Source organism: Oreochromis aureus, linkage group 17 (genome assembly GCF_013358895.1).
Source record: "Oreochromis aureus strain Israel breed Guangdong linkage group 17, ZZ_aureus, whole genome shotgun sequence".
Lineage (NCBI taxonomy): Eukaryota > Metazoa > Chordata > Actinopteri > Cichliformes > Cichlidae > Oreochromis > Oreochromis aureus.
This window is the reverse complement of record NC_052958.1, coordinates 591367-616958: the sequence shown is the minus strand read 5'-3', so window position 1 is coordinate 616958 and position 25592 is coordinate 591367. Positions and strand designations below refer to the sequence as shown.

General features: G+C 42.5%; 2 protein-coding genes across 5 annotated transcripts; both read right to left on the bottom strand.

Moving 5' to 3' along the window:
- Positions 1 to 515: 515 nt before the first annotated feature.
- Positions 516 to 9274, bottom strand: msrb3 (methionine sulfoxide reductase B3). 4 transcript variants are annotated; one of them, XM_039601162.1, is made up of 7 exons: positions 9079 to 9234; positions 5322 to 5471; positions 4474 to 4582; positions 3882 to 3959; positions 3397 to 3425; positions 2572 to 2669; positions 516 to 1836 (listed from the first exon to the last, which is right to left on the bottom strand). In XM_039601162.1, exons 2-7 carry the CDS (start codon positions 5395 to 5397, stop codon positions 1657 to 1659), a joined length of 570 nt encoding a protein of 189 aa, XP_039457096.1. In that variant the 5' UTR covers positions 5398 to 5471; positions 9079 to 9234; the 3' UTR covers positions 516 to 1656. The 4 variants fall into 4 exon arrangements, with proteins under 4 accessions (XP_039457096.1, XP_031610836.1, XP_039457097.1 ...); XM_031754976.2 differs by lacking the exon at positions 5322 to 5471 and adding an exon at positions 7722 to 7834 and having other exon boundaries at positions 9079 to 9194; XM_039601163.1 differs by lacking the exon at positions 9079 to 9234 and adding an exon at positions 7722 to 7824.
- Positions 9275 to 9512: 238 nt separating this feature from the next.
- lemd3 (LEM domain containing 3) lies at positions 9513 to 25377 on the bottom strand. The gene is made up of 13 exons (XM_031754963.2): positions 23956 to 25377; positions 23395 to 23429; positions 19064 to 19121; positions 18401 to 18474; positions 18054 to 18133; positions 17825 to 17970; positions 16928 to 17029; positions 16745 to 16847; positions 15173 to 15342; positions 14922 to 15003; positions 12935 to 13040; positions 12780 to 12858; positions 9513 to 11377 (listed from the first exon to the last, which is right to left on the bottom strand). Exons 1-13 carry the CDS (start codon positions 25283 to 25285, stop codon positions 11208 to 11210), a joined length of 2535 nt encoding a protein of 844 aa, XP_031610823.1. The 5' UTR covers positions 25286 to 25377; the 3' UTR covers positions 9513 to 11207.
- Positions 25378 to 25592: the final 215 nt, after the last annotated feature.

Genomic DNA, 25592 nt, shown 5'->3' with positions numbered 1-25592 from the left:
AGCAATTCCATGAAGAATTAAGGCACTTCTGAAGGCAAAAGAGGGTCTAGTCTAGTTCTAGCAAGGTGAGTACAAACAACTACAACAGCCTATTTGGCCATGACCGTACAGCTTTTGTCCAAACGGGTGGACTGCTCCACCAACTGTTCACCTCAGCAGGTTCAGACATACGGTGAATCTTCAAGGCAACTGAAGTAATTAGACTACAAAAAGATAACAGGTACTGATAGATGGTAATAACACTTTGTATAAAGTTTAGATAATGTTCACAAAAGCAATTAATAGTGACATAATGTTGGGTTTTGCTATACCTGCTTCACACTTTCATTGCCTAATCATAACATCTACTCTTACCAGAAGAAACCTTTGTTGCTCTTTGTGATACTAGAAGATAAAACTCATATCAAGCAGCGTTCAGCTCACTGCCCTTAACAATCGGCTCGTTTTGCCTTGTGGTCCCTTGGGAAGATTAACTACCGAGTTACAGTTTGACATATACAAGCAGCAAGTCATAGTCCTGGATAGTTTTTATTCACCAGTTAAATATTTTAATTCACACTGTGACCAAAAACTGCAAATATTTCTCAAGGTAGAGAGCTAAAGAAGGAGCAAATGTATATATCATTAATAAAATATAATCAGTTAAGAGTGTGCAACCATGTCTTCAAAAATATATGGTAATAAAATCTAATCATTTCAAAGTGACAATATAACAATTTCTACATGTTTGTGTGTACACACCTACAAACCAGATCATATTTAATTCAGCAAACACAAACACACAGACACAGAAATGAAAGGTTTTGGGTGGATGATGTGCGCAGCTGTAGGGATGACGCTGATCAGCCATACCATGAACATACAGGAACACGTTTTTGAATCCAGGAACAATCAGTGAGCAGCAGCCCGGGTTCATGCGGAGAGAGAGCGCCACAGGTGTGACGTTTGACAGTGTTGATGAAAAAATACAGAGAAGGTCAGAAAGAGCTGTAGATCTAGAGAACACACAAGAGAGGAAGTGCATGACGACAGGTTCATGGTGGGGGTGACGGAGAGGTCGACAGATGAGGTCAGACAGAAGTCTCCATGGACTGCAATAGTTGGGATCTGTACTGAGAGCAGGGAGCAGGCAGGCGAGAGCCCACAAAGGTGGAGGTATGTGCTAAAGACAAGAGGAATGAATGCTGGGTTTTTTTCCTGGGACTGAGCAGGACGGGCAGAGGAGGGATGGTGCAGGCAGGAGGCAAAGAGGAAGACCATAGTGAAGATTGATGAATGTAGAGGAGGAAGACATGCAGAGGGTTGGTGTGACAGAATGAGACGACAGCAGTTTGTTTTTTTTAAATCCAAAGTCAATCCATTAACCAAATTTTAATAAGTGAGAAAAACAAGAACAACTTTAAATGAAGTGTGTTCCTGTCTGCATCACTAAATCATTGAACAGCTTATTTTTCTTCTATAATCTTTTCCTTATCTGTATCTCAAAAAGAAATACACAACTTCCTTTTCGCATGACTGTTCACAGAGAATATTTGGTCAGTGGCTGAATTCTGAACAACTTCATTTCAAAATATAATCACCTCTTTCTTACACAGTAAGTCAGAATAGACCTGCCTAATCTCAGGGGCTTTTTTCCTTCTTTCCTCTGTTTTTCCTTCAGAGCTCAGTCTTCTCATCGCTCGCAGAGCTACTGGCAGCTCCACCCTCAGCTTCACCCCTGGAGGCAGAGGACGCGGTCTCTTTAGGCTGAAATGCCAGTGAGGCAGAATTGATGCAGTATCGCTTCCCTGTGGGTCTCGGACCATCATCAAACAGGTGTCCCAGATGAGCTCCACACTGAAGCAAAAAGGAAGAGATTTACTCCTGATCCTGATAAATGTCAAAAATATTCTCCACATCACTTTATTTGCATCCCTTTGGTGAAAATTCAGTCGCCAAGAACAGCGACTGTTTGAAAGCAGTCTGATTCTGATCCAGTGGCAAATGTTATGCTTTCTAAAAAACAACCATTCAGCTACATTTTGTTGAGCCTGGGTCACAGTGAAAGTAACAATTAGTGAAACATAGAAACATGAGTGGTGTGAGTCACGTTTTTGTGAGTCATACTGAATCTTGGCAAACATGTTGAGCTGAGAGGAAGCCAATGATATGTTTCTGTCTAATTGGAAAACAGCAATCAGTAACAGTAATACAGCCTGAAATGATTCAGTGCATGAATACATTTAAGTTTCATCCACTTTAGTGCTTTAAAAATAAATAAATAAACTACAAACAAACAAAAAAAACATGGGGGCAGGCCAGTGGGTAGCACCTGGGGCTAACAGCTACTGTGTGGAGTTTGCATTTTGTCCCCTTGTTTGTGTGGCTTCCTCCCACAGTCCAAACACATGCAGTTAGTGGGGTTAGGTTACCTGGTGATTCTAAACTGCCCACAGGTGTGACAGTGAATGGCTGTGTGTGTGTGTGTGTGTGTGTGTGTGTGTGTGTGTGTGTGTGTTAGCCCTGTGACAGGCTGACGACCTCGTAGTAAAAGAGTAAACAACAACTGTTGATGACGAGTTTATGGCGTACCTGACTGCAAGTAGCCTCTACTCTGTGCATTCCATAGGAGAAGTCATCAGCCTTAGTAATGGATTCCTCCTTCATGAGGTCGCTGAAGGATGGCCAACCTGTAACCATGACAGCATCATGTCGTCTAGTTACAAGTAAGGTTAGCAGAAATGATACACTGCATCATCATTTGTAACATTGTAGCTACGTTTGTCTGTCAGAGTTACTGTGAATCTTTTTTTTACAGAGTTTGTTGTTTGTTTACATTAAGTGAAACTTGTTTTCTACCAAACCAGCTCAGAGCTTTCAGTCAAAAGCTGATTTAACAATATTTATTTTCATATTCATGAACCTGAAAACTTTACTACACACAACAAAACCATGTGTGCTGAGAGACAATCAGCCAAGTGTAATGACCATCACTTTTACATGAAATCCTACACACTACAGCCACATATGATTGTGTTGATGCACAGTTGAATTCTTTCTGTTCAGCTGATGCAGCTGTAAAAATATTCATCTTGTTTGGATTTTAGTTCTCACACGTCTACTGGAAATACACTATAATAACAGAAGTGTTGGACCACACCTTATTGTTATTGATGTGTTTATAAAAGTTGCTCCAACATTTACAAAAGAATGATAAACATGTCAGAAACTCCTGTGGCTATGCTTGTGCCTGTTGTTGACAGTGTCCCACATTCAGCTTGTTTCCTGCATGGTGTACATTATCAGAGTCAAAGCTTTGTTCAGTTTGAAGACCCAGTAAGAGCTCGACACACATGGATTTACATACAGTACATTCAAATAATATTTTACATTTTTAAAATGTGAAGTTTAACTTACCTGATCCAGAGTCAAATTTAGAGTTGGAACTATAAAAGAAAACAAAAAATGTCATGAAGAAAAATACTGGTTTATGTCTAATTCACCATTTTATTTTAAATTGTAGTGGCGTGCTACGTCTCCTACTGTCAATCATTCTATCGACCTTTACGTTTTTACCCCTCAGCCATCAAAAGCTGATGGCGTACTGGCGACCTCAAGTTCAAGGTCAGAGGTCAAGTTTTCAGAAATTCTTGTGAATGTCACAACTGAAGAAGGAAGTCACCTGGGATTTTCACATTAGTGCCAAAGTTACATCTACTGAAACTCTCAGATCAGGTTGACCAGAGGTCAACGCTTCTGAAAATCTGCTATGATTTCACCTTTATCCCACGGGTCCATGTGTACAGAGGCTGAGGGCCAGCAGGCGGGTACGTATGCACACGGCAGCACTGAAGCACTGAGCTAACAGTCACACACAACAACAAACAGCAGGGCAGTCTTACCTGAACAGGGGGGACCCACAGACAACACAGGTGTAGGTCCCTTCATCTGTACGATATGTGAACTCTCCACTGAAGGCGCTGTGGAAAAGAACGCATTAGTAAAACTTCATGAGTTCAGTTCATTTTCACACCTCAGACCTTTCAGCGCCTTGAGGCCACTGTTGTTGGGATTTGGCACTGTGTAAATAAAACTGATCCCACTCCTGTTCATGTAACTGAACAATAAGCTGAATGATTTTATCTGGTAATAATTTAGATCAAGTAGTAAAACATCACCATAAATGATGTAAGCAATAATCTGTCAGCTAGCAGCAACTATAAGCTGACAGTTGCACGATTTAGTTTCAAATATTGAACGGGTTAAAGTACGGCCTCCAGAGTAACTTCTATGATTACATCGACCAGGTCACATTTTTTTATATAATGAACCTCAGTGGTTTATTTTGAAAGAGTAACTTGCACAGGGCTTGCAAAATCGCTAGCCCGACGTCCCGGGGCTAGCGATATCTCCGGTCGGGCGACCAAAATCTATCTCAGCCCCGCCCGTCGGGCTATCATATTTTGCGAGCCCTGTTGCAGTAGTTCTTTGTACCTCTCAGTTCCTCTTTCCTGGGTCACATGGTACTGCATTGGTGTGAGGCGCTGTCTCAGCTCCTCCTGTGTGAACCTCAGCGGCCATGTCTTTTTAGTCCTACATGCTCCTGAGGGCGCAGGCACAGAGAGCAACAAGTATTAACTACACTGCGCACTGTCATATGAATATAAACAAAATGAGTACATCTAAGAGCAGGTGGATCAATAAAAAACAGATTATACTACAATACAAAAACATTACAGTTGCAAACTACAGTTGAGATGAATCAAACTGGATTGTTTACACCTCAACAATCAAAATGTTCCAAACGTATTTCTACAAATGGATCATATCCACCCGAGAAGCTCTGTATTTATGTATGAACTGAAGGAAAGCTGCAAGTTTTTTTACTGAGATGCTTCTCTGGGTTGACAGAGAAAATATGTGCATGTTGGTAAAGCTGGCGGTCCAGAAAAACAAAACACACACTGGCACCATTTCAGACTGCAAGAATCTACGAGCAGGATGTGGTGCAACATCATCACAAACAAAATCACTCAGTGCATGCAAGCTGCAAGAAAGCCAAGCGGTGAATCATTTATCTGTTAGACTAGCAGGTCAGAGACTAAAGACGAGTTACAGTGGTTGTACTCATTTTTCAGCCAAATCTAGGACCTGGCAACACACGAAGCAGCTTTTACAGGATGCAAGTTTACTGGAAAACACAAACTGGCACCAAGTCTGTGTTTGTCAAACATCTATCAGTGCAAAAAACTGGAAAATTGTAAAGTCAGGCTGACACACCAGGAGTGTTAAAGTTTTAGTGAGGCAAAGCAGAGCAGGCACACAGCACCCAATCAGTGGACCTGAGGGAAGACTGCAGGACCTCAGAGCTACAGGCTGACTCTTGGTTATTAGATGCAGCAGATTGAAGCCCGACATGGATGTTGGAGAAACGTATTCCACCCAGCACTAGAACCAAACACCCCTTAGCAGGGTTGCAACCAAGGACTGGGCTGTATGAAGAGTAGCAGACAGAGGGTGAAACACAAAGTTACAAACGAACACAGAGTCTCAGATGAGATGACCTGATGACCATACAGAGAATGTCAGACTGCTACAGTACGAGAGCAACCACAGGCAGCATCTTCTAATGACAGATTTTGAACTCTGAACACAGACAAACGTCAGTGATTGCTACAATTTAACAGTCGCTTACAGCCTTAAACATTCATGTACATATGAGCTGTAAATTCTCTGGTCTCTGAGAGGGGTTATCAGAACATGAGCAGGTCTGCCTCACAAGGCTATTACACTATAATTCAGACTTTCATAAACACCATTATTACAGAAATGTTAACTTAAGCAAAGAACTGTGCAAAACTCGGTGCAATGACTTATTGAAACATGCAAACATAAATGAAATACATCATATATGACAGAAGCAACGTGCACAGAGTGCGACCCCCTTTAACTCTCTTAGGCAGCTAATGTCTTTACGCAGTCTTCAGGAACCCGTCTCTACACTTATTAAAGGACATTACGAGGCTTTCTGGATGTTGAATCCCTTTGATTACGTGACCCCAGACTCCTTTGTAGTGACCAATAATGTTCCATCGTGTGTTTGAGATCACAGTCGTGCTGAAGACTTGGACTGTATCCAGCCAGAAGCTTTTCAAAAGATATTTGATGGGGATTATAATCTGACAGTACTTTCCTGCCTTCATTATTCCGTTAGCTTTAACAAGACCGCCAAACACCACAAGCCGACAAACCGCCCCAAACTATGACACAGCCTGCCCCATGGTGTTCGACAGATGGCTGTAGATACACTGTTACACATCATTACTAATGACAATTGAACCAAATATTTCACATTCAGATTTCTCGTCCATGACGCCTACTTCATGAACCTTTATTTAATGAGAGCTTGTCAGTGATTTTCAGCAGAGATCTTGTGTGATTTGGTTTACCTCAGCGTTTCTGACACACTGCTAATACAAAGTGCATCAATACCTTAAAACTGGTTCTTTACCAAGCTGACCGTCATCTGTAGACACAATATTGGTTCACACTTTGGGTTAGATTCTTTTTTTAAAGATGAACTCAGTGCTAGTGACTTAAACAGAAAAACAAAAACTCCTGTGAAAACAGATACAAGACTTTCAGAAAGTGTAGAAAACTGCTCACAGATGTCTTTAATGTCAGGGAGGCGCGTGCCGTTCTTTGTAGTGATATTCAGCTGTTGACAACTGTTGCGCAGCCTGTTAGTAGGCCCTTGATTGTGCTTCTGCGGAGGGTTGAGGAGATGCTGGCGTTTAAGCCAAACCTCCTAAGCCTCCTTTAGGAAGTATAAGCGCTGACACGCCTCTCTGACTACAGTGTCCGAGAGTCCAGGAGATGTCCTTGATAATGTTCCCGTCGAGGAACTTGAAATGGCTTTGAACCTAAGCACTGCTGATGTGGATGGGCAGGTGTTCTTCTCTTTGGTCCAACATCAACTTCTTTGTTTTGCTGACGTTGAGAGAAAGGCTGTTGTCCTGGCACCAGCTGTTTAGTCCCTACACCTCACCTCTGTAGACCGTCTCATCATTGTATTACAAAACATTACAAGATATCCTCGTGTGTTCAAGCCGTCTCTTACATGTCTTGATGCACGCGCAATAATCCAGGCAAGTCAATCCCAGAAGGTTGATTCTGTTCATCTGGATGTTTTCAATGGGAGAAACCTTTCATCATCATCATCATCAGGTGACTTCTTCAGTCTCACCTGGGTGCAGGTTTCCAACCTTATAAACAGCACATTTGCATAAAGACTGAAACTAGTACCACTGGCTCTTAAACAGAGTTCTTAAACATGTCATCATTTAGCTCAAACCCATCCAAGCACACTAGTCGCTGCTCTACTTTACGATCGGTACTTTTCTAATTCAAGCCCAGTTCTGGAGACGACGTTTCCATCAGCGGGTCCTGACACATTAAAATCACTAAGCACTCCAGCAGCCTACTTATCATCTCTTTATAAATGCTTGTAATTGCAGCTGCCACAGCTGTATGCATGGTTTATGTAGCTCTTAGCACTAAGGTGTGTTGATATTTTTAGTCATAATGTACAGTATGTATACGGTATGCTTTTAAGCACTGGATTACATTAGATTGATTGAAACACACAGCTTATTTGACTAAATAAGAACCACAGCCAACATTGGTTATATGGATGATTTTACACCTAAACTAACAGGTTACTCTAGACGAGCAGCAGGTACCTAGAAGAGCAGCAGGCAATGCGGGGTGGCAGACTGAGCTGCTACCCTGCCCGAGGGCATGATGCAGGGCCACAAAAAGGCCACGTCTGAAGAGGACAGCCATAACAGTCACACTGAAGACACAGAGAGAGAGAGAGAGAGAAAAGAGGACTATCATATTTGGATTATTTTATTAACCCCAAAAAATATGTATGAATGGGATCTATTGGCTGTGATTCATAAGTTAAACCGTTTTAAGGTAAGTTCTGTGGGTAAATACTCCTGAACACCAGCATGGCTGCATTTAAATATTTAGTATGAATTCTTTTTGAATCAGCTGTTTTGTGGCTGCAGGAGCTATTCCATGTCTCTCTATCAAACACCACACACACACACACACACTTCTAATACATCTTGAAATTCATCTTGTAAATTATGCGTTTGTGTAACATTATATGTGTTATAGGTAATGAAATTCTTTTTATAGTACTGTGTGACTATGGACTGTAATGTAAAGTGCATCAAGTGTTTAATCAGACTGTAAAGTATGAATTATGTCAGTGAATTTAAAGTCAGGGAGGGAAGCTGTGTCCCTCAGCACTGAGACACAGGAAAACCTGGGTTTGAGTGTGAATGTCAATATTTGATAAGGCCAACAAGCAGCATGTGTAAACGTGTAACAGAGATAAACAACAGACAGACAGCAGGCACACACATCTGCAAACACTTTCTGCATTTACAGTAATTCTACCTTCCTCTAATATCTTGTGCCGTAAATGGTTACATTATATACATTTTTGCTTAAGTTTGGATAAGGGACAGCATTACATACGTCCATTCAAACTGTAAGTACAGGTTTTAGCTTTCAGCTCTGGGTGCTCCAGGCTATTAACAGGAACTCCACACCCAGCAGTGGGAGAGGAGCAGCCACGGGGCTGGTGTTTCATCTCGGGAACGCAACTACACGAAACCCTCCAACAGTGAGAATTCGTGAGATTTACAGTTGTCATCAGATACGTCATGATGGCGACACCTCCTGCCACTAGATGTCCGTTAGGTGTAGCACAGTGCATTACGTCACGAGTGGGATTATGTAACACGCACCATATTTACCGATATTTGCAGCAGGTATGCACTCTGTAGGAAACGAGGACACTCGTGTTAAAGGTCAAAGTTATTCCACACTTCCACGCGGCGCCCAGTTTGGACACAAAATGAACACCGAGCATATTTCCATCTTAATATTCGGTCTTCATTTGGAAAACTAAATCATTTCTGAAATGTTCGCCCTGTTTTTAAAATCTCTGAACGTTTTACATTCGTACAATCCTCGATGAACGAAGACATTCCCGGTTTACTAAACAATGCGGTAACGTACCAGCGAGGAGCAGCAGCAGGACCGTGACGCTGACGAGCGGCTGGCGGCGGAAGGAGCTCCCCGCGCCGGCGAGTCTTCGGAGCATAAGCCTAGGGTTTACGTCCAGCTGACGTCATGGGCGAACAGCGGAAGGTTATCAGCGGAACCACACACTGCGTCCGGGTAAAATGACCTGCACATGTCCAATTATGGCCACGACTTCACTCAGTTACTCCAAGCCCCTCCCCCTTCACAATCCCGCGAGTTACCGTTCCAGCAGTCCTAACCACGGATGGTATTCCCGGTTTTTCCGGAGTTGTTAAAGCAGTAGCTTTGAATTAATGGATTAAAATAAATAAAATTTATAAACTCTTTCCGCCTCGTGCGCAACCAGCAGAAAAAACAAACAAAACAAAAAACAAACAAACAAACAAAAAAAAAACCACACACACGTGTACAAATATAAAAACTAATAAACCTTTAATATGAGCAGTTTGTACAATTTACAAATCGCATTAAAATGTCTGAAATTATTTGCAAATCCCAAAGTCGAACCACACCCATACAAGAGAAATCAAACTGCATATAATGGCATATTTGAGTTATATCAATATACAGGGTTTACATAAAACATCAGGTGTATGTGTTTAAGCAGAGGAGCCATCACATGAAACATCGACATGCAGCCCCTGTAATCACTGAGGGGGAAACGCTGCATCTGCACCACTGTGGTGGACACGTACAAAAATAGATTACACTGATGCACTAACAAGTGGCTGATTTCTTAAAAGTCTTTATTTATGTTGTACACATCCTGACAATATAAGGTCATCCCTGATGGAGGAAAAGATATTTAACAGGTCCAGCGACATAAGAATATATCAGCTCGGTTGTCAAAAATTAAATAAATACAAGCTTTTGGTTTCATATCAAAAGAAACTGCTACAAAACACCAAATCTCAAGATGTCACGCAGAACTGGCGTTACTCACACTTTAAACAGTTTCTCCATTTCTTAAGCCCGTTACATTATCCAGTAATGCATCACCAGTTCAAAAGAATGAAAAGAAAGGGAAAAGGTTTAAGGCACCATTGGGTCATCTACTGCAAACTGCTGCAGCAGCCGTTGAGCATTTTAAGTTTGCGCCATCTGTACAACTTCACACTGCAAAAAGGAAAACGCTCATTGTTCAGACCACCTGGAATCCTTGGCCTCCTTACAGTCTCTGGAATATTTGGAAATTAGTATTCTAACCTGTAAAAAAATGTGATAGTGCTTTAGAGACAAACCAGTGGTTGTATCAGTACAAGAGGCTGACAGGTCAAGAAACACGATCTGTTCTGTAGGCCACGCATGTAAAGATCACACGCTGACGCATTAACGACCCAACACGCAAGAGGGGAACAAACAACAAGAGAAATAAAAAGAGTCGGGTATATAAAGGACTATAACAAGAGACGAGAGCTCCAGGTGAATGTTAAACACTTTGCTATAACAGCCGAGTACTGGGGCGCACCGCAGGCTGCCGTCCCCCAAATAGAGCGCAAAGAGTGGCTGAAAAACCAAACGAAGCAACCACGACGCGACCGACGCTCCGCTCTTCCAGCTAAACCTCGTGCATCCTTGTACTGCCAAGCGCGGCGTGAAAAATGTGCGCTTAAGGTTTACTTTGAGTACAAAGATGTCATAAAGCTCGAGCTTCACATATTTACAGCACAACCTAGAAGCCTGTCTTTACTAAATGATACTAAACAGGTTAAATACACTGTTGTACTGAAAGTTTATGTCGAGGCACGCTCTGCCACATGCAGCCATACATGGCCAAACGTATTCCATTATAGCAGGACTTTATACTACGGAATAATAGAAGACTGGAGTCTCTGCAAAAACCTTAAACATTCCACAAGAGCTTTGCTTACTTCTAAAATCTGTGACGTTTCTAATATAAAGAGTATTAAGAAAAAACAACAAACACTGCACTGCTGAACATCTTCTCTTGCAAATTTCCTGTTTTCAGAAAAGTAAACTGAAACAAATGAAAATGCTCTGCTGTGACACACTGAAGGCTTTCCTGTTTTAAAGCAGCAACATCAGACTGGTGCTGTGACGTGGGAGGAGTACACGGTAGGAGGTTCAAACACGAGGTGCCCTCACGAGAAGCCCGGGGAGCTGGCCGAGCTGTGATGCTGCAGATGGGCTGTAGTGTTGGTGACACTTGTGGCAAGGCCAGACGCCTTGAGCGGCGTGCTGCAGCCCTGTGCCTGTGGAAAGCGCTGGTGATAGCGGTCCAAACGTAGATACTTCACCGTCACCAGCTTACCTGTGAAACAGAAGCAATCACTGCAGTGCTCCTCGATAAATGGAGTTAACCCATCAAAGGGTCATAAATCATAAATATGAGCGACATGTTAATCATTTCCATACAGCTGATTATTTCAATGTTTGTGGCAAACTGGACCTCTAACAGGTTACATTTACTCCACTGTCCGTCACGTGCGTCGTCACTCAGAAAGCTGGAGGCTGGAAAACTATCATGTGAAACGCCTGAAGGATGGATTTTTATTTCTCAGGGGTCGAGCACATCTAAGTAACTTCTTACACTAATAACTTATCGTTTATTTTTTTTGGCCTAAAATGTAGCCAATCTTTGTTGAAGTTCAGTAACCGATATCAATGTTAAAAATCCCCCCAAATTAAATTCTTTCTATTCTGTTTCATAGCCTTATCTTTAATATTCAACACATATTTTCTTTAATGTTCAAAGTCTTGAATAAGTTCTATCCTTGGATCGCTGTTCCCCTTGTTACAGACATCCTTCTGAATACGTCCCTTAGTTACATGGTTTATATTATTTTGTAGGGAAATCATGCTAAAGACCCAGAGTGAATATCACTGTTTCAGAATGATTCTCTTCAGTGTTGAAGCACAGCATGTCCTGTTTGCTCTTACTTACAGTAGAAACTGATCTTAATCACAGGGTTGACAAACATGTTCCCTTTTTGTGCTCTTCATGTATCACATCCATAATAATGGCTGCGCATTATTAAACTCCAAGCATTACGTGAGGGTTTGAAATATAAAACGAATTTCTTCAGTCATTCATATAAAATTTTTTCAGATTTTTGGTTAAACTCTAAACTCTGAACATGTCCGACAGCAGCACCAGAGCTACAGCAGAGCTTTTCTAAGGGGGGAGATAATCTCTCATCTATCAGAGGAAATCAATCAGGCAGAAATTAGTCAGGTTATTTGGACGCTGCTTTTAGACTCTGTCTGAACTCAATGAGGAGCAAATGTGAGCTGAATATGATTGTATTTCACAGCACGTCACTGAACTTAATCCAAATCTTACAAACACTGGGATCAGACCAGTAAACTGCTACGACAAATATCTCAGTGATTCCTTTAACTGCAGCACAGGAGTGACATCATGGAAATGATCAAAACTTTGATAAGCAGCTGTGTTATGTGGCCGTTTGTGTGTCGCTGTAATCCTGACTCCTGTTCAGCAGCATCAATACTGGAGTGGACTCTGACAGCAGCTCCAGCTGCAGTTATAGTCCAGTTTCATTAAAAGAGTTTTGGGAGATTTACCTATCGTATCCATTTGCTTCCTTCAAATTCAATATGGCCATTTTTTCTTAAAAACTGTACATTTTCTCAGGTTAAACATTCGATATATTTCATGTTTTATTGTGAATAACATATCATGTGTGATTTACCATCAAACCAGGAGCCATGAAGTGCCTTGAAGGCTTTCCCTGAGTACTCTGCAGAGAGACACTTGACATAGACGCAGCCCTGTGAAGATAAAGGAGGCAGGGAGTTATGTGCAGCTAACAGCATTAATGCCAAACTGTGGGCAGGCAGAACGTACCTCTCGTGAGGTCTTGTCCACAGCTATATGGACAATGCCATCATTATCGCTGCATTTCTCCAAGATGGCCTCACGAATGGCTAGGTCCCAGTTCTCCCCAACCTCCCTGAAAACATCAGGTAACAAGAGCAGAAAGTCACGTCTGTAAACTCTGAGGATAGAAGTATCAATCGTTTGTCACCTACTGGCTCCGTTCCATCAGGGCTTTAAAAGAACGGCGATAACAACTGAGTAATTCTTAACATGATATAAAATACCAGCTTCCAACAACTTTTCACCCAAAACAGAGCTGCTTCGGAGACAGTACTCTGCTAAATGTGCAAGGAAATTGTTGCTTCAACCTTTAGCAGGAACAAACAAACAACACGGAGCCAACAGGTCAGTAGACGATGCTCTTAACACAGGACTGCATTTCCCCTCCAACATCTGGACTCTGCAGAAAATTGTCTGGATACTTTTGTTAACTTTAGTTCTGCTTTTTATAAAATCATCCCAGCTTCCACCTGCAGCTGGATCACTTCCTGTCTGACAGACTGGGTAGGCATGCCTCACACTCTCAGTGCATCAACACCAGTTCCCCCCAGGACTATTTACACTTTCTGCTCCCTGTTCATCAACAGCTGAACCTCTAGTCAGCAGTCCATCAAACTCCTCAAGTTTCCAGATGACACCACAATCACCGGGCTCATCTCAGGTGAAGACGAGTCCATCTATAGGAGGGAGACTGACAGCCTGGTGACCTGGTCGAGTCTCACAACAGCCTGGATCTGTATGTAGATATGGACACCTGGATATGCAGACCCACTCTTTGCAGCTATAACTGCTTCAACTCTTCTGGCAAGGCTTTCCACAAGGTTTAGGTGTGTGCTCATGGGAATATTTGACCATCCAGAAGCATGTGTGCAGTCAGACACTGATGTTGGATGAGAATGCCTGTGCAGCAGAGGGTTGAGGGTGCGGTGCAGGGGGAAGGTTGGCTGTCGCAGCTGGCAGCAGTCACCTAATCACACTTTGCCTTATTTCAGTAGGACGCCGGGCCTGGGAGAGAGGAGTCTGGAGCTGTGCTGTAGTGACGGGCATGGAGACAACAACGAGCGACTGAAAAGCTGCTCCGTCAAGAAACTGCACTGTAAATAAAACAAACACTACCAGCAGACGTGTCTGTGGTGCCGGGTTTGAGGACTGGGGACGTTACAGCATGGTGTGCAGTTCCCCCCTCTACCTAAAGCTGTTCTCTTGGGTTGGGGTCAGGACTCTGTGCAGTTCTTTCACACCAAACTCACTCGTCCATGTTTTTAATGACTTGTTTTGTATGCTTGGGTGCAGTCATGTTGGAACATGAAGGGCCCATCCCCAAACTGCTCCCACCAAACTGGGAGCATGAGCCCGTCCAAAATGTCTTGGTGTGCTGAAGCACTAAAGTTCCTTTGACTGGAACTAAGGGGGCAAGGCCGACCCTTTAAAAGCAGCCCTACTCCACCAAACTGGACACAATGCAGTCAGACGAGCACCGTTCTCCATCCATTAAATGGTTATGGGAACATTAACATCCTAATATTACAATCCACCCCAACAATTGTTTTCCAAAATGTCGGTCTCCATCACATCCCGACGGTGCTCCATAAGGCTGTGATCTAGTGATAGAACATTTGAGTACAATGAGCTCTCGGAGCTCTGTGACACGGAGTCGTATCCAAGTCAGCAACAAGACTTAAGCAGGTGATGGCTTTGAAATGATGCTCAGCTGGTACCAAGAGGCCCAAAGTGTGCCGATAGCAGCCCCACACCATTTCACTACCACCAGCCTGAGCCGCTGATTAAAGGGTCAGTCCATACTTTTAGAAAAAACACATGTTCATCTTTTCCATTTATAATGTACTTAGTCTTGAGAACTTTCTAGTCCTGTACCCTGGGACATCTTTAGTGCGCAGCATCCAAATATGTGATCTAACAGATCATCAAACATGCAGAAGAAAGAGGAACTTACATGACTGGATCAAACATGTTTCTGATTTTCAGACATGGGGTCAGGCTGTTGGGAGGTGAATTCCTCCGGTCCAAAGGAAACGCTGAAACGGCAACATGATCAAACTGTTAACGGGTAGGTGATCGCAGTAAGAACATCTCCATAATGTGGAGTTTACAGACCGGTTAACGTGCGATTAGGTCCATTAGTATCTGGACAAACAATTGGAGTGAAATGCCATCTGATCAACTAGACGCTCTTTAGTGCGTTACCTTTTCCTTGCCAGACTTTGGAGGAGCCCTTGTCACAATTAAGAGAAGGCTGGATCCACCTCCAAACCAGGAAGTCTGCTCCACCAATCCTCTGAGTCTCTGTTCGAATCCTTGATTCATTCGCTGAAAGAAAACTCACGGCTCGCTCCCAAATCTTCTTCATTTTGCTCCTGTAAAACAAAACAAAATCCCCAAATCATCAGTACCCCAACTGGACACAACCCGGAATTTCTCTTATACAATATCCCCGTCCATGATGTGGGATACAGATTCATGGAAGACAAATTTATCAATTACCTAAAAACAATTAAAATCTATAATTAAATCCAATAAGCCCCTATTTCACCCCAGATTAATGAAGAAATAACGACTTATTGACACCTATTCACAAACGGAGAGTTGAGTTTTAATCCAGCTCTGACGTCTGGACAGAAATATGACATTTTCTCAAAGATGTAAACGATGTAAAGTTACATCTTATAAAGTAAAAAAAAAAGTTCAGACCCACTTCAACCAAAGAAATTAAAAAAAAAAAAAAAGAAATGCAACAACTCTGACACGTGTCAGAACGCACTCAGAGCTCAGACCATTGATTTGACACAATCTGGGTCTGTCCTCCAGTCCACTTCTCATGGACAGCAGTGAGAGATTATTACTGTTCTGGGCCTGGAGAACCCTCCCAGCTGCATCACTGTGCTCGCTCACTAACACCTTTAATCAAGCTGTTTCACACTCATTTTAACTTGGATCAAACGCCTGAGGCTGAAGACACGTGCACGCCACAAACACAAAAAATACACACAGTGTTGCTCTTATATTACCGATTATCCTTCTTCCAATAATAATAATGATAATAATAACAATAATAATAATAACAATAATAATAATAATAATAATAATAATGTTGTTATTATTAATATTAGTATTAGTGTCATCCGTTATCCCTACTAGTGAACGTCCATCACAGTGAACAGTCAGGCTGAACTTTCACCGTGTCATAGGTGAGTGCTCCTAGTGGGCGTGGCTGCGATGGCCTTTGGCTGTGTGAACGGCCTTCAGGCTGTGAGTGTTCGTACACCCATTCAGACATTTCTTCGTAGTACGAACTGATTTAGCTTTTTCCGTGAAATGTTCGCCAACACAAACCTGAGCTCCGGGGTACTAGCTCATAGTTTTGCACGCTCCCACATCCCAGCACCGCGCTTTATTTGGATTTCTATTTTCATTAAAAATATTCTTTTACTTAAACTGATTTTTTCTACCTATGTTATATACATCCCATTTCTGAAAAAGGGCTCTGATGTATTCCTATTCCTATCGTGGAAGGTTTTTATTACAAGTTTATGGCAAAAGCGCTGAAGCAATTAGTTACTGTTTGTAACTTAATAATCCATAATAAGATTTTTATTGTGTGTGTGTGTGTGTGTGTGTGTGTGTGTGTGTGTGTGTGTGTGTGTAGTGCTGACAAGAAGATGTTCCAGGTGTTTGTTCTAGTTAGAGAATTTAAAAAATTCAGTAATCTGATTACCCGAGGAAACTGCACTGAAGTCTGAAACTAAAGATGGGACTTACCGATCCTGCGGCTGAACCAGCGAATCTCTGACATGTGGGATGGGCAGGTAAGGCTGTAGGTCCTGGTTCTCTTGGCAAGCCTCACCATGAGTCTTCATCACATCTGGAGAAGAAGGTGATACCAAACTCATAAGCAAACACACTTCCTGTCTGACATCCAAGTGAATACGATGCGTTCCTTACCGATGATCCTCTCCACCATGTCGTACATTTGTCTCGTCTCCGTCTCATCTCTCCTCCAGCGATACTTCACGTAGCACACCACGCTCCACACACAACCTGCCACTGTGCAGACAAACACACCATTCACAGGTTCAAACAGAACAGCTAAACACTGCTTCCACAGCTGCGTCAATCTAAACTCTGATGGATGAATCACTGAAGCTGGTGCTGGGACTGTTGACACGAATGTATTCAGGGTATATTTAGTCATAATATTCATTTATCCTTGTTTTAAGTAACCATTTCTTATCAATCAGCTGACAACAGAATGCTGCACCTGCTCACCTACAAACTAAACGATCTTTCTGTTTAGTGTCAAAATTACTTTTTATATCCTTTATTGAAAAAAAATGCATGAAACAATCATTCTTTGTGGGTTTTGCTTTAGTAACAATTTGGCCCTATTTTAGTGTCTTTGTAGCAGACCACACTTTAGTTGCCAACAGCAGCTACTGCAGTAGACCACCATCAAATGTTGACACTAACGCCACGTGGATCTCAAACCTGGATGGAATTTGACCAATTTCCAAATATCAGTTAGAAGACAAAATGTGTGTTCCTTTAAAAATGACTAAAAATTAGATCCCATTAAAAAAAAGAAGCTGTGTCTGTTTTCAGATGTAAACCACGACACACTGCAAAGACATGTTTGATAATTCCTTCTAAAAATGACTCACACATCAGGTGCTGTGCCAACTCGCCCCTCATTCACAAACCAGATGCAGAAACTGCCCCCGCTACCATGAGGGTAAGGCTTTCTGAATCATCTAGTGAGGCGCAGCACCCACCTGCACAGTCCTCATTATAAGGTTTGATCTAAACTCCATGTTTACTGTTTGTGTAACGTGGTTTATTCACCGACTGCAATGAGGAGGACTCTGTTTATGATGGTGAAGAAGGCTCGGCGGAAACGGCACGTGAAGGACATCTTGGGATGAGTGGACTCCAGCCGAGCGATCTCAGACACCTTAGTCACCGGCTCATCCGGCACCGCTCCCATCAGCCTGCAAACACAGGCACAGAAAGTGAGTGCATTTGTCGCTCTCACGGAGGCAGCGAGGAACTCTTCGAAGAGGCTGAACATTACCTAATGCCAACATCCTGGCCTTTTTGGATGATCCAGTCCAGAGATTCATTAATTAAGCCTTTAAACGATTTATTTTGAGCCTGCACAGAAAGAAAAGAAGAGACATGATTCTCATTTATTTTAAGCAATTTCTGCTGATTCACTCAAAGAGCCAAGTGTTATGTTTATACATGAAGACTAACATGTGCAAGCACACACGAGTAAGCTGCATTAACCTGGTTACTCCACATACACAGCAATCAGAGTGCTGCCACACTTTGATTCTAACTGTGTGATAAAAGATGGAACTGCTGACTTTTCCTATTGAATGTGTTGTTGAACAGAATGGTGTTGATGTGTGGATGTACCAGTAAATACACTGAGGCCTCATCTATGGACACACTCCTGTTTGGATGATTTGGGTCTCCACAGTCATGCTGGCCTGTAATCACAAGATTAAACTGATGATAATCTCGCTTTAATCCAACTTCCCCAGAACGCCACACACACAATAATGAGCTGATATGAGAGGACAGACTACACAAATGTTAGAGACATCTGTTTGTGCTCGATGTTTCTGTAAGGACAATAACACAGCCTGGTAAAATCACCACATATTGGCATCCTTATTAAAAAGTCCCATACTGATCATGCTCTGTACTGTGTGTGTGTGTGTGTGTGTGTGTGTGTGTGTGTGTGTGTGTGTGTGTGTGTGTGTGTGTGTGTGTGTGTGAGAGAGAGAGTGAGTGAGAGAGAAAAAGGTCTAAATGTTTGTGTGTAATGTCACAGTGACCTTAATTTTAAGAACCACGCGACAGCATCTGAAAATTTACTATTAAATCAAATTTCCAAAGGAAGTTAAACGATGTAAAAAATGGAGCAAATATGTTAAAATCTTGTGTTCACATTAGCTGATGTGGTAACTGTACTGTCATAAATCTAATACTGTGAAATAATCATTGCCATATACAGTTAATAAGAATTAAAATCAAAGCTCAATCAGCTATGACGACGTGCAGTTAAGAGTTTACCAGCAACAAAGGCCAAGTGGTCATGAAGACTGAGCAGCAGCTTTTGGATCACATCCTTCTGCAAAAAGAAATGCACGATTATTTTAGAAAGTACCAACAAAACTGCACTGATCTGCATATTTATTCATTTTACTGACAAAATCTCTGTAGAAAAAAAGGCCATTACACACAGAGGGCGTCGCCAAAAAGCAGCACGCCACTCTGAATCTTTCGGTCGTGTAATGCACAAACACAACAAACACATTGGGGATTTTAGTTCTTAAAAACACGCTGTGAAAAGAGTCAACATCAGCACAATGAGCCGAGACGTGTCTGACCAACAAAAAGGAAGAAACAGATTCTGGGCAGCAGGAAGAATTTCATGGTGTGACTCAGGAAGTCACATTCATGTTTCAGGTGGGCAGTGTGGCAGTGGGAGCTCTCGTTGGCAGAGCTGAGACTAGACGTGGCTCTGTTTTGGGGTTTTTTTAAAATCGGTTTCCCAAATCAAAAACGATTTTAGTTTGAATAAAGCGATATCGATTCATTGAATGCTGAATGATTTTTAAATATAAATGTATTTTGCCAGAATCTCAGATCAAAGTTCATAAAAAGATTTCAACAACCACCAAACAGCTAAAACAGCAAACGAGAGCAGGACACAAAGACGTAAACACAGAGCGTGGCTCGTTCACCCGACAGCACGTCCACGTACGTCTCAGTGTACCCACAGACCAGTTTACCATCAAAATCTGTTTGATCCTCAGTTACTCTGACACAAAGGCCTCTGCTGTGATGCTCACACCTCTGATCAAGTCTCAGTGTCAGCTTTGTTTTTATACACAGATATAAACATATGGAGATGTACTGATAAATGATCTGAATAATAATACTTCTGAGTCAAAACTCAGTGATGACACCCGGCCCAGCTGAGACCCATCTGAGGCGGCAGAGGAATCATTTCAGAGAGCTGACTGACCCCGAGCAGCATCTAGCTGTGTCTGAGGACAAACGGTGTTATTTTACTATTTGTATCTTCAGAAATGGTGCACGTTTTGAGCCACGAGGGTACTTGTTGCCAAAAGCGCCAGAAAGTATTAGCACCAAATTTACATGTGTTTTTCTACCTCCACTCAGCAGCCATCTTTAATCCACTGTGGGTAGTTATTATTTGAAGCATTATCTGAATAAACATTAAATTCATGGTCATGGTGCCATGCCATCAGGTGTCAGGCAGGTTATCTGACCTGCAGTTTAATAGTTGTAAACATGTTTTCAGGCCTCTGACAGAAATCGCTCTTCATGAGCTTTTTTATCTGCTGTTTGTTGCAGCTTGGTTAGCTTTAGGCAAAACACTACGTAGGTTTAAACAGTTTAAAATAGAAAGCATTAAAGTTGTACTTTTCCAGTGTGTTGTTTTGTTTAAGCTGGTAAGTGCAGAAACCCCACTTTGCTAATGACAGCGAGTCAACATCTGTCAGAACTTTAGGAACACTGGGATAAAGTGAGCTTCAATCTACTCCTGCTGATAAATCCTGCTCCATGTGAAAACATGTTTACCACCAAACTGATGTTTTTATTTTTGCATGTTTGTTGTGCTTAAATGTTTCAGATCTTATATGAACAAAGATAAACTGAGTAAACTGAAAATGTCATTTTCAGATGACATCATGGTTTTAAAAAGCTATCCAACCTACACTGTCACACGTTTGGACACGCCTTCTCATTTAATGGTTTTTCTTTATCTTCATGTGTATGTATGTAGCAAACAAAGAAGTGTAAAATGACTCAAAGCATGTTTGAGATTCTTCCTTTGCACATGTTGGTATTCTCTGATGAGCTTTGAGGTTGTCTGCAACGCTGTCAACAATCCAAACAGTGGCAACTTTGAGGAGTCTAAAATATAAAACACATTTAGAGTTATTTATCAACTTTCTCTTTGCTACATAATTCCATATATCTTGCTTCATATATATGATGTCTTCAGTTTGTATCTACAATGAAGAAAGCAGCAAAAATAAAGACAACATTAAATGAGAAGGTGCGTCTTCTGACTGGTAGTGTGTGTGGTTCTATGTAATATGCAAAATTGTCAACTAAACCTAATAATTGGTGATGCCACGATTTGCAGCAAGAAGTGTAATCGAGCATGTCTGATAACTGCCAATGAGTCGTTGATATCACTGTAGAGGACTTTTGCAGACTTGTTTTCATGTAGCCACCAAATCTGTTCATCGTTTTTACGGCCTCGATCTTTTGGTAAGCAGTGGCTTTAGCTTTGAGCTGTCGTGGATGGCATTTTTACCCCATCTCTGTCTCATTGCTAATTATTGATGCTTCCCTAATGGCACCAGTAAACCCTCCGTAGCGTTCGCATTGCTCACTGCCGCTGCTTTCCTGCTGTTAGGGCGCAAGAAGCCGCTGCAGTATTCTTGTGAACAATAGGTGGCAGCACTCAGATAATATCATAACGTAAGTGTTGTTGTAGGAAGGCAAGAAGTCAAAACTGAAAGCAAAGACTTTCCCGAGTTCCCAAACAGTTGTAACAATCCCCTCTGCATATATGTCCATCAGAATGGGACACCAACCTTGGCTAGGTTGTATTATTAATATTATAAAAAGATATAACATAGGTTTTCATATTCAGATGACACCCAGCTTTATCAATCCATGAAAGACCTGGGTGGCCTCTAATTTCCTGCTTCTAAATTCATGCAAAACTGGCGTTATTGTACTCGGCCCTGAAAATCTTACAAACATGATGTCTAACCACTTACTTACCTGGTTTGCTTTTCTTTTGACTCTAGTAAAACTTTGGAGTTGTTGCTGACAAGGATTCAATGTGCAAAGTAAACAAATATGTGGGACTGCTTTCTTGCATTTGTGCAATATCTCTAAAATTAGAAACATCCCGTCTCAGAGTAATGCTAAAAAACTGGGTCATGCATTTATTACCTCTAGACTGGATTACTGTGATACATTATTGTTGAGTTGCCCTAAAAACTCCCCTAAAAGCCTCGAGTTGATCCAAAACGCTGCAGCCAGAGTGCTGACAGGGACGAGGGCATTGATGATTATCTCTCACACCGGCTTCTCTTTCTGGCTCCAAGTTAATTCCAGAATCTAACTGAAAATCTTTCTCCTCACATACAGGGTTTAAGACCTCATAGTACAATATCATCTCAACAGAGCACCTCACTCTCAGACTGCAGGCTTACTTGTGGCTCATATTTAAAGTAGAATGGGTGGCAGAGCCTTCAGCTTTCAGGGCCCCCTCCACTGAACCAGCTCCCAGTTTGGACAGACGTCCTCGCTACCTTTAAGATTAGGCTTCAAACTTCAAACTTCCCCTTTTGGTAAAGCATCTGGTCAGGGATGGATCCGGTGACCCTGAACCCTCCCTTAGTTACTGTGCAATAGGCCTAGGTTACTGTGGGCTTCCCATGATGCACTGAGTGTTTCTTGGTGGCTCACTGTGCTTACACACCTCTCTGTATGTAATCATTATTTATCTATCATCGCTTGCTCTTTTCCACAGCCTGTCTTTCTCCCATCACCCTCACCTGGTCGTGGCAGGTGGCTGCCCCTCCCCAGGTTCTGCCAGAGGTTTCTTCCTGTTAAAAGGGTGTTTTTACTTTCCACTGTGTGCTTGGTCACAGGGTGTTGTTGGGGTTGTCTCTGTATACAGTAGAGTTTCTACCTTACAATACGGAGGACTGCTCTTGTGATTGGTGCGAGACGAATAAAACTGAATTATTGTTGAATCATAAACACTTTCCTGAACTGAGACAAGTGAGACCAGCAGTTCTTGAGAGCCTTTTTTGTGACCTTCTGGATGACTATCTGATAACTCTCGGTTTCTCTCGGTAGGCCGTCCACTCCTGGGAAGTTTCATCACTGGTTCAAGTTTTCTTCAGTTGTGGATAACGGCTTTCACCTCAGTTTGCTCCCAAAGCCTGGCTTTGTAACCCTTTTCAGACTGATGGATGTCAGAGACTTTGTTTCTTATCTGTTCTTATGTTTCTTTAAATTGTAGTTAATTAATGATTAAACAAGGAGGCAATTACTTTTCAACATACGGCCCATTAGACCTGTATACCCGTTTTCAGATCAAATCCTCATTTATCATATTGTATTTACTTGGATTATCTTATATCTAATGTCACAATTTAGTTGATGAGCTGAAACGTGTGACAAATATACCAAAAAAATAAATAAATCAGCTTTAGAATGAAGCATTGTAAGTTACTGACATGGTACACACTGTTAATGTAATCACATTTTCTGTGCTGTACATTTGAAAACCTCTTAACTTAAAGAGTAGGGAGAACCTGAAGAAAGTATTTACTTACATTAGGCGTGTCAAACTCCGGGGGAGGGCTATTAACTGAAAATGAAGAAGAGACAGACAGTCAGGACAATTCTCAAAGAAGTTTCCAAAGTACACGGATTGAGAAAAACATCGATAAATTACTTTTTCTGTTAAATATAAAACTGTTAGTGTGTGCATTCTTAGCTTTTGCACATTCTGCCTCATTTTAAGTGTAACATGATTCTTTTGATAGTCACATAATCCTTTTATCTGTAGGGGCACAAAAAAACAACTCCTCAGAAATAGGTGGAAGTGAATTTGGAGCACCGTCTCCTTCCGACTGCTGCTTGTTCTGTGCTTGGGCAGACTGACTGTACGGATTCCTTCCAGTCTAAAAATGCTCATCTTTGGATCTGTTTGTATTTGGGAATCTCTCCAACTTTGCTGTTTGTTCATCAGGAACATCCACTCAAAATACACAAAGAATAAACACTTGAATACATTACCAGGCAATAAAACAATTACATGCATTACAGTCCCTAAACTGCCACAACTTTAACACTCCACGGAAACCAAATAGGCAGTTCGCCCAGATACTTACTGACGTTATCCACCTCCAAGGCTCCTGAACCCCTCATCCTGAGGTACATGAGCCCCAGCAGCACAAAGAAGAGGCACGCCGCTGTTAGCAGGAACATGGACAGGTAGTGAGCGCTAAAACTACCTGAGGAAGCTAGCTCTTCCCTTTTGAACTGCTGGAGAAGCTCATCTTCGGGAGCAGACACGTTTCTCTTGAGCGCTGCGTGGCCGCAGGAATGGTTGGGAGCAGGGGTGTGATTAGAGTGGTTGCGCCTGTACGTCTGCGACAGACCGCTGTAGGTGGAGAAGCGCGGTCTCAGCTCGGTGCTGTTGCTTCTGGATGCTCCATCCTCCCCCGTGGCCGGACTGTTTTTACCGGTATATCCTTTGTGGTTTTCGGTAAGTGACCCGTAGATGGGTTTCCTTGGAAGTGTGTGACTCCGCGAGTCTCCCAAGCGGCTAAAGTCCCTTCTCTTTAAATCATCTTCCTCTTCATCCTCACCTTGACTCCCCCCCATGTTTAGAAAACGACGAGGCGTAGCTTCTGTGTTCTGCCCATCGGTCGCAGACCCTCGATCAGTAACGTCGGAAGATAACGCCACACTGGGGTGGTTTCGTCGAGGCTCCAATCTGTCGCATTCTGGGTCGCCGACGCCAAGCCCACTAACTTCCTCCTCGTCCGAGTCTGAGTAATCTCCAGCTAATTTGCTAGCATTCAGGCGAGACGCCCCGCGACCATTTAAAGAGCGGGACTTCTTTTCCATATCCTCCTCATAATTGTCCTCGTCCCCCGAGTCGTCGTAACGCCGTAGTCCCGCATCAGACCTGGGTCTGTCACCGACTCCCCAGCCCAGTGAGACACGTCTCTCTCCGTTCTGACCCAGGGAAAAATTGCTGCTTGGTGTCGCACTGTGGTCGTACCGACTCTTGATAGCCACACTCGGCGTTGAGGCAGGCCTAATCTTAGGCTGCTGTTGAGAACTGGAGCTTCTGTTCGCTCTGCCACTGTGACCGAGGCCTTTCCTCTTTAGTGGGGTTTCAGCGTCAGACTCGTCGGAGCTGAAGCCGAGGAGGGAGGACTTCCGGCCCGGTCTCCTGCTTGTATTCAGGTGCGTGACGTCATGGCTGACTGGCCTAGATGCCACTGTGCTACCGCCGCCAGTGGTACTGTTAATGGCACCGATAGTACGGGTTTTACCAGGTCTTAGTCCTCGCTGCTGTTGCTCTTCGCGAAGCTTCTTGAGTTTCTTCAAGTACACCGGACGAGTGTTTTCAGTAACGGGCCCTGGAGTGAAACCAAAACGTTTTAATTCCAAAAAAAGCTCCTCATCCGTTAACTGCGTTGACGCCATCTTGAAAAGACCTCGAAGACGGTTCTGTGACGGAAATGACGTAGAGGTGAAGTGGCAACCAACTGGGTTGTGTTCAAAATCACCAACAAGCTGCGAAAATATGTCGCAGACACCCCCCTTTATTACGTCGCGTATGTTTTCAAATAATATTTTGTTTCACTTTTTCTGTGCGCATATTAAATATCTAATTACTTTTTTTTCCAAACAAATAGCTTTATTGAACACGTATACAAACAAACAAAAGTAACCATCTAACAACTGAAGGCACGCACGGTAACAACGAAAAACATCCAAGTATGAAAAATAT